Genomic DNA, 8,992 nt, shown 5'->3' with positions numbered 1-8,992 from the left:
AACCCTGCTCAGTCAGAGAGAGATGATGGGACCTGTCAGTAGTTCACTGGAGTAGGGTTTTCTCTCTGTAGGTCACTGGATAAGGGTATTCTCTTTTTAGGTCACTAGTGAAGAGTTTTCTCTCTGTGCTGGTGGATTTAATTGTCTCTTACAAGATGAAAAAAATATTAAAGCCTCTCATTGGCCAATACATAGCAATCTTCCTAGTGATTGTCTCTCTGGTGAATGTTATAACAACGTGTGCCAGCCTGTAGAAAGTTCTCTTGTTTTGTTATATTTCAGACCTCGTAGTTTTTTATGGTTTTAGAGTTTTCATACATTAATTTCAGGCGGCGCCCCACTGTCTGATTCATATCGCTTGATTTCTAATGACAGTTGTCGATTAGATCGACTGATTGTAATTGAATCGGGTGTTCACTACATAAGTGAATGAAAGCTCTTAAAATGTGCATATCCAAACCTTCTGTCTGCCAGCCCCCGTATCGAGAAGCGACACCTCGACAAAATATTTTGAATGTGGGCGGAACTTCCGGCTGAGTGTACCCGGAAGATTTGGATGCAAGTTTCTCGGACGTTTAGCCATATGTTCGCTTTTTATATATCGATCACTGGTTTTTATTTCATTTCGGTAATTTTATAAACTCAATACCGGGACGATGTTGTCTTTAGATTTCCTTGATGATGTGCGGCGGATGAATAAGCGTCAGGTATGTACGATAATATTGTTTTTGTTGTGTGAATGTGACGGATTCTTCCAAGGCTAGTTAGCTAGCTATCTAGTTATGCTAGCAACATTAGTCGGCTGGTTAATAACACGTTGCTTAAAATGTCAAGTCGTCTATGCTAACTAGCTACCCAGCTTTCCGTGTGGTCTTAATCATGTATAAAGAAAAATACCCTGCTAGTTATACGTTACATCGCCTACTGAACATGCATGATAAACTGGGTTGTCAAAATAACTAGCTAGCAACCTTGCAAAATCAATGTAGCTTTAGCCCGTACAATTTCCTCTCTGCCTAAATATGGTGTTACTTCAGTCTTCTTCAAACCTGGCGCTGAGGACCTACAAAGTGTCCAGACTTTTATTCCAGCCTAAGTTACTAGTTTCTACTAGATTCTGCTGATCACCAAACCCTTTATTAACTGAAACATATGTATTAGTACTGGGTTGGGACAAAAGCCTGCACACCTTGTTAGTCCCCAGGACCAGCTGTTGGTAGATATAGTTATTATGACGTTGTTATAAGCGAACACTAGCTTATCCTCGTCTCAGCCTGACAACCTGTCTTATTTGTTTTCAGCTCTACTACCAGGTGCTGAATTTTGGTATGATAGTGTCCTCAGCCCTGATGATCTGGAAAGGACTGATGGTCGTGACAGGCAGCGAGAGCCCTATTGTTGTCGTCCTCAGGTAAAGCATTGGTATTGGATTTATGTAGATGGAGTGCTTTTCAATACACTCAAAGCACTTTCCAAGTATGGGGAAATTTGCCACTTTCATAACCCAAGTGTAGCACCAACATACCTGCTGTTTGTCTGAAGTGCATCTGCTAATTTTCAGTAACCTGTCTATACTTGACTGTAACATGTCCTTGGTTTCAGTGGAAGTATGGAGCCTGCTTTCCATCGAGGAGACCTTCTGTTCCTAACAAACCGGGTTGAAGACCCCATCAGAGTCGGAGAGATTGTGGTCTTCAGGATAGAGGGCAGAGAGATCCCCATAGTACACAGAGTACTAAAGATTCATGAAAAGTTGGTCTATGATGTTTCTGTAGTTATTGAAATGCACTAGTTCTCTCTCGGGATAGTTCTCTTTGTTTGTTACAAGTTTTAGAAGGCCTACTTCCCCCAAAAAGTGTGTATTGCTACATAACACTCAAACTAGGCTCTAAATATTCTGTAATGTTTCTTACCTCGTATTTGCTGGGTAACTGAATAAATGTCATTGTCAGAGCAACTTCATAAGCCACTCTGGGGCCAGGAAATAGCTGTATGACATCCAAACTAAATCTAAATGTTGTTTATCTCCAGGGAAAATGGCGAAATCAAGTTCCTGACCAAAGGTGACAACAACTCTGTAGATGACAGAGGGCTATACAAGCCGGGACAGCACTGGCTAGAGAAAAAAGATGTGGTGGGACGAGCCAGAGGGTGAGCATTTATCTCATTCCACCAGAGTGATACTAGGCTTAGTCTGCTGTATGACTTCAGTCTCATGCTTCACTTCACTTGATCTATATGATACCATTTCCCTTGAGATATTATTTAGTGCAAAATTAAACTGAACTTGAGTCTGCGCTCATCTAGCCTGTAGTAGTGGAAGGGCTCAAGCATGGTTTAAAGTTCTCCATCACAGTGACGGATTTGAGATCAGTGTAGATCCGCATAAAAGTCTCAGGGGGAAAGGTGTGTGAGGGGGGCTGATCTGGAGATCACATATCCTAATATGAAGTAATATTTTCCCAAATAAATGTATTATCATATGTTATTTTCTCTGTTACGCTGTGTGAACTGAACTGACAGGCTGTAGCTGACACTCAGATGTTCAGATGAAAATGGCAGTTTAAAAGTTAATCATTTTTTTCCATTTGTCACATCCATACACTCGAGGCGCATTCAAGTTGGCAGAGGAGTTTTGGCAAATGTATTCTGAAAGCGGGTTTGGCCTTTTTTAATATTTTTTTATTTTAAAGAGGAGGATCCCAGTTTTCCATTGCTACCACGTTTATTTCTTACTCCTTCAATTATGCGAGTGACATCATTTTAGAAATGCTCTGGTTACAACAGAGCATGGTTTAGGTACTTCTGCTCAAAGTAGTGATGGGTAGTTTGCGAACAAGCTGCTTTTTAAAAAAGGATTAGGTTGTTTTTTGCAAAAAAATAATTTCTCCAGTTTATTTGACTCCCTGATGTGCATACTGCTGGTTTTTGATCTCCAGACATCGACTATCTGCAGATAAATGATAAAAAATATTCTCTGAAGATGCTAATTCCTCAGTGCAGGAACCATACTGTGAGGAGAGACCCTCATTCCGCACTATGCTATTTTTTTCAGTGCTTTACATTTTTTTGTCTTTATTTTTTATTTTTGCAAGCCATCTAATAATTTGGTCAGGTAAAAATGTATTTGAACTCAAATTTCACGATCTGACATAATGGTAGGTAACATTTTAGGCTTTAAATTAGGGGTTGACCATTTTTCATGGTTTTATGTACATTTCTAAGCACTACTGATGGGCAGCCAAATGAGAAGCTCTTTTAGGTGAAAGGAGCCAAATGGGCAACAGTGTCTTAAATGGACAATGACCGTTTGTAATAGAAACCAAAAATATCTTCGAGTGAATAATAATTCATTGATATATTTATAATAAAAGAATAGTTATTAATAACGATCAGGATGTTGTGTCCAATGGGTAAATACAGATAGACAAACTCCATGCTTCAGCCTATGTACATTTTATAGTCACTATGCTGCATCAGTTGGGCTACAGGTGATATTGCTTATAGCATATCTGATAATATAGACCATGCATAGGCTATATGCATGGTCCAATATGATTTTACCAGTATTTTATTGGACAAATTTCTGAAGGTGGTAATTTAATTTGAAATGGTTTCAGCATCATTTTAGTTTCATTTTGGAGTAGAATGTCCCTTTAAAAAGTCACCAGAACTGAGCTTCTCAGTCTTCTACTTACAAATTATCCCAGGGTGGACCCTGGACCCCCTAAGGAAAGGGACTGGAGTTGGTCAAACTCGCAGTCTAGGTCTAATACATGTACACAATTATTCACTTTCCATGAAAGCATGATGCCCATGACTTTCTGACATGAAAGGGCAGGTTAACTTGGCCCCAGACTAGTTTCAGTCACAGGATTTATTATTTTGCTTTAACCCTTCTCAAGTATTTAACCAGTTGTGTACATACTTTAAAGTACTACTTAAGTTATTTAATTTTTTTGTGTGTCTGTAGTTGGCTTTAGTATTTATGTTTTTGGTGAACTTTTACTTCACTACATTTTAATTTTCATTTATTCTTTATTTCACCTTTATTTAACCAGGTAAGCTAGTTGAGAACAAGTTCACATTTACAACTGCAACCTGGCCAAGATAAAGCAAAGCAGTGCGACACAAACAACAACACAGAGTTACACATGGAATAAACAAGCGTACAGTCAATAACACAATAGAAAAAAAGAAAGTCTATATACAGTGTGTGCAAATGGTATGAGGAGGTAAGGCAATAAATAGGCCATATTAGTCAAGTAATTACAATTTAGCAGATTAACACGGGAGTGATAAATGAGGAGATGATGTGCAAGTAGAGATACTGGTGTGCAAAAGAGCAGAAAAGTAAATAAAAACAATATGGGGATGAGGGAGGTAGATTGGGTGGGCTATTTACAGATGGACTATGTACAGCTGCAGCAATCGGTTAGCTGCTCAGATAGCTGATGTTTAAAGTTAGTGAGGGAAATATAAGTCTCCAGCTTCAGCGATTTTTGCAATTCGTTCCAGTCACTGGCAGCAGAGAACTGGAAGGAGAGGTGGCCAAAGGAGGTGTTGGCTTTGGGGATGAGCAGTGAGATATACCTGCTGGAGCGAGTGCTATGGGTGGGTGTTGTTATCGTGACAAGTGAGCTAAGGCAGAGCTTTACCTAGCATAGACTTCTAGATGACCTGGAGCCAGTGGGTCTGGCAACGAATATGTAGCGAGGGCCAGCCGACTAGAGCATACAGGTCGCAGTGGTGGGTGGTATAAGGGGCTTTGGTGACAAAACGGATGGCACTGTGATAGACTGCATCCAGTTTGCTGAGTAGAGTATTGGAAGCTATTTTGTAGGTGACATCGCTGAAGTCGAGGATCGGTAGGTTGGTCAGTTTTACTAGGGTAAGTTTGGCGGCGTGAGTGAAGGAGGCTTTGTTGCGAAATAGAAAGACAATTCTAGATTTGATTCTAGATTTGATTTTGTATTGGGGATGTTTAATATGAGTCTGGAAGGAGAGTTTACAGTCTAGCCGGACACCTAGGTAGTTGTCCACATATTCTAGGTCATAATCGTCCAGAGTAGTGATGCTAGTCGGGTGGACAGGTGCGGGCAGTGAACGGTTGAAAAGCATGCATTTGGTGTTACTAGCGTTTAAGAGCAGTTGGAGGCCACGGAAGGAGTGTTGTATGGCATTGAGAAGCTCGTTAGGAGGTTTGTTAACAGTGTCCAAAGAAGGGCCAGAATGGTGTCGTCTGCATAGAGGTGGATCAGGGAATCACCCGCAGCAAGAGCGACATCATTTATATATATATATATATATATATATATATATATATATAGATATATAGATAGATAGATAGATAGATAGATAGATAGATAAGAGTCGGCCTGGGAATTGAACCCTGTGGTAACCCCATAGAGACTGCCAGAGGTCCGGACAACAGGCCCTCCGATTTGACACACTGAACTCTGTCTGTGAAGTAGTTGGTGAACCATGCGAGGCATGGTCATTTAAGAAACCAAGGCTATTGAGTCGAAAGCCTTGGCTAGGTCGATGAAGACGGCTGCACAATACTGTCTTTTAAGAGGGTGAGGAAATTACTTTTTAAGAACGACCAGGCATCCTCAACTGATGGGATGAGGTCCTTCCAGGATCCTTCCAGGATACCCGGGCCAGGTTGATTAGAAAGGCCTGCTCGCAGAAGTGTTTTAGGGAGCGTTTGACAGTGATGAGGGGTGGTCGTTTGACCTCAGACCCATAGCGGATGCAGGCAATGTGGCAGTGATCCCTGAGATCCTGATTGAAAACAACAGAGGTGTATTTGGAGTAGAGGTCGACCGATTACGATTTTTCAACGCCAATACCAATTTATTGGAGGACCAAAAAAAAGCCGATACCGATTAATCAGCCTTTTTTTTTTTTCTCTCTTCTTTTTTTAAAAATTATATTTTTATTTATTTTATTATTATTCTATATATATTTTTTTTAATTATTATGATTATTTTTTTTTGTTGTAATAATGACAATTACAACAATACTGAATGAACACTTATTTTAACTTAATATAATGCATCAATAAAATCAATTTAGCGTCAAATAAAATGAAACCTGTTCAATTTGGTTTAAATAACGCAAAAACAAAGTGTTGGAGAAGAAAGTAAAAGTGCAATATATGTAAAAAAAAAAAAACTAACGTTTAAGTTCCTTGTTCAAAACATGAGAACATGTGAAAGCTGGTGGTTCCTTTTTAACAGGAGTCATCAATATTTCCAGGTAAGACGTAGTTATTATAGGACAATTTCTCTCTATACGATTTGTATTTCATATACCTTTGACTATTGGATGTTCTTATAGGCACTTTAGTATTGCCAGTGTAACAGTATAGCTTCCGTCGCTCTCCTCGCCCCTACCTTGGCTCAAACCAGGAACACATCGACAACAGCCACCCTCGAAGCAGCGTTACCCATCGATCCACAAAAGCCGCGGCCCTTGCAGAGCAAGGTGAACAACCACTCCAAGTCTCAGAGCGAGTGACGTTCGAAACGCTATTAGCACGCACCCCGCTAACTAGCTAGCCATTTCACATCGGTTACACCAGCCTAATCTCGGGAGTTGGTAGGCTTGAAGTCATAAACAGCTCAATGCTTGAAGCACAGGACTAGCTGCTGGCAAAACTCACTAAAGTGCTGTTTGAATGAATGCTTACGAGCCTGCTGGTGCCTACCATCGCTCAGTCAGACTGCTATCAAATCATAGACTTAGTTATGACATAATAACACACAGAAATACGAGTCTTAGGCCATTAATATGGTCGAATCCGGAAACTATCATCTCGAAAACAAGACGTTTATTCTTTCAGTGAAATACGGAACCATTCTGTATTTTAACTAACGGGTGGCATCCATAAGTCTAAATATTCCTGTTACATTGCACAACCTTCAATGTTATGTTATAATTACGTAATATTCTGGTAAATTAGGCAGCCCAAACTGTTGCATATACCCTGACTCTGCGTGCAATGAACGCAAGAGAAGTGACACAATTTCACCTGGTTAATATTGCCTGCTAACCTGGATTTCTTTTAGCAAAATATGCAGGTTTAAAAATATATACTTGTGTATTGATTTTAAGAAGGGCATTGATAATGGTTAGGTACACATTGGATCAAGACAGTCCTTTTTCACGAATACGACCGCATCGATTATATGCAACGCAGGACACTCTAGATAAACTAGTAATATCATCAACCATGTGTAGTTAACTAGTGATTGATTGTTTTTCATAAGAAAAGTTTAATGCTAGCTAGCAACTTACCTTGGTTTCTTACCTCATTCGCGTAACAGGCAGGCTCCTCGTGGAGTGCAATGTAATCAGGTGGTTAGAGCGTTGGACTAGTTAACTGTAAGGTTGCAAGATTGAATCCCCCGACCTGACAAGGTAAAAATCTGTCATTCTGCCCCTGAACGAGGCAGTTAACCCACCGTTCCTAGGTTGTCATTGAAAATAAGAATGTGTTCTTAACTGACTTGCCAAGTTAAATAAAGGTGTAAAACATTTTTTGAATCGGTGTCCAAAAATACCGATTTCCGATTATGTCTGAGTGTTGGAGTGTGCCCCTGGGTATTCGTATATCGAAAATGTTGCCGTCTGATTTGCTTAATATTTATGCTTTGACTTTAGATACTTAAGTACATTTTAGCAATTCCATTTACTTTTTATACTTAAATATTTTTAAAACCAAATACTTTTAGACTTTTACTCAAGTAGTATTTTACTTGGTGACTTTTACTTGTCATTTTCTAAGGTATCTTTACTTTTACTCAAGTACCACAATTGAGTACTTTTCCCACCACTGTATTTAACTATTGAAGATGTAATGTTAGGTAATAATTTACTTGAATTGTACATCATAACAGCGACATGACATTGTCATGAACATGTCATCTGATGTTGAATGTCAATTTTGTCTCCAGGTTTGTGCCATACATCGGAATCGTTACCATTCTGATGAACGACTATCCCAAATTCAAGGTAAGATATTTTACATCGTCATCATTAGAAGGAAAATCACCTAAGGTTTTATGAATTGTTTACTAAATTCAGCCTTATTAGGAGCGTTATGCAGGCCTGACCAGCAGCCAGACACTAAACAGTAGGAGAGCAACTGGCAGACGGAAAGCTGTTGGTTTCAGATCCTCGGAACAGGGATACTAGTATTTTGTTGTTCTTCCCCTTCCCAGTACGCTGTTCTCTTCCTGCTGGGTCTGTTCGTCCTGGTCCATCGGGAGTGAGGAAGAGACTACCTAACTATCTACCACGGAGGAAGAATTGTAAATCCCCACCCCACCATGCCTTTCAAGACAGAATTATGTTGAATATGTCAAATTAAGGTGCTTTTTCTGTACCATATGTTTTGAATTGTGTCTAGAAATGTGGATCGTGTTTACATTATAAAAAAACAAGCATTCATTATTTTTGTGAGGGAAATTAGATATAAGTTAAGTAGAATAAAGAGCTGTTTCTTTATTTTATTTTTTTCAGAACATGAATCCAACATTTTAGATGGTTAATTGTGTAATTTGTTTTCACTTTTTAATTGGGCTTTGCTTGAAATATTGAATGACAAGTGATATGTTTGTGACATTAAATATGACATCTGTTACCCTCTATCCTGCATTCTGGTAACTTATGCATCTAGTGTTTTGTCTTATATTCAAGCATAACTTCACTAAAACAGATTTGTGCATTTTCAAAATGCCATTATTTTACATGCAGGCTAAATATGACATTTAGATTTGAGTCATTTAGCAGACACTTATCCAGAGCGACTTACAGTTAGTGCATTCATCTTAAGATGGCTAGGTGGGACAACCACATCTTATTCATGGAAGGCACTTTTTTTTTTATATACACAACAAAAATCCAAACGCAACATGTAAAGTGTTGGTCCAATGTTTCATGAGCTAAAATAAAAGATCCCAACAGGCCTCACAACCACAGA

General features: G+C 39.1%; 1 protein-coding gene across 1 annotated transcript; it reads left to right on the top strand.

The window, feature by feature from the left end:
• The first annotated feature begins 423 nt into the window (after positions 1-423).
• LOC110526644 (signal peptidase complex catalytic subunit SEC11A) lies at positions 424-8,660 on the top strand. Its single transcript, XM_021607787.3, has 6 exons — positions 424-707; positions 1,302-1,411; positions 1,603-1,752; positions 2,032-2,151; positions 7,965-8,022; positions 8,232-8,660. Exons 1-6 carry the CDS (start codon positions 657-659, stop codon positions 8,280-8,282), a joined length of 540 nt encoding a protein of 179 aa, XP_021463462.2. The 5' UTR covers positions 424-656; the 3' UTR covers positions 8,283-8,660.
• Positions 8,661-8,992: the final 332 nt, after the last annotated feature.

The sequence above is a fragment of the Oncorhynchus mykiss genome, chromosome 6 (assembly GCF_057628025.1).
Source record: "Oncorhynchus mykiss isolate SJ-2025 chromosome 6, ASM5762802v1, whole genome shotgun sequence".
NCBI lineage: Eukaryota > Metazoa > Chordata > Actinopteri > Salmoniformes > Salmonidae > Oncorhynchus > Oncorhynchus mykiss.
This window is presented reverse-complemented; position numbering and strand designations above follow the sequence as displayed.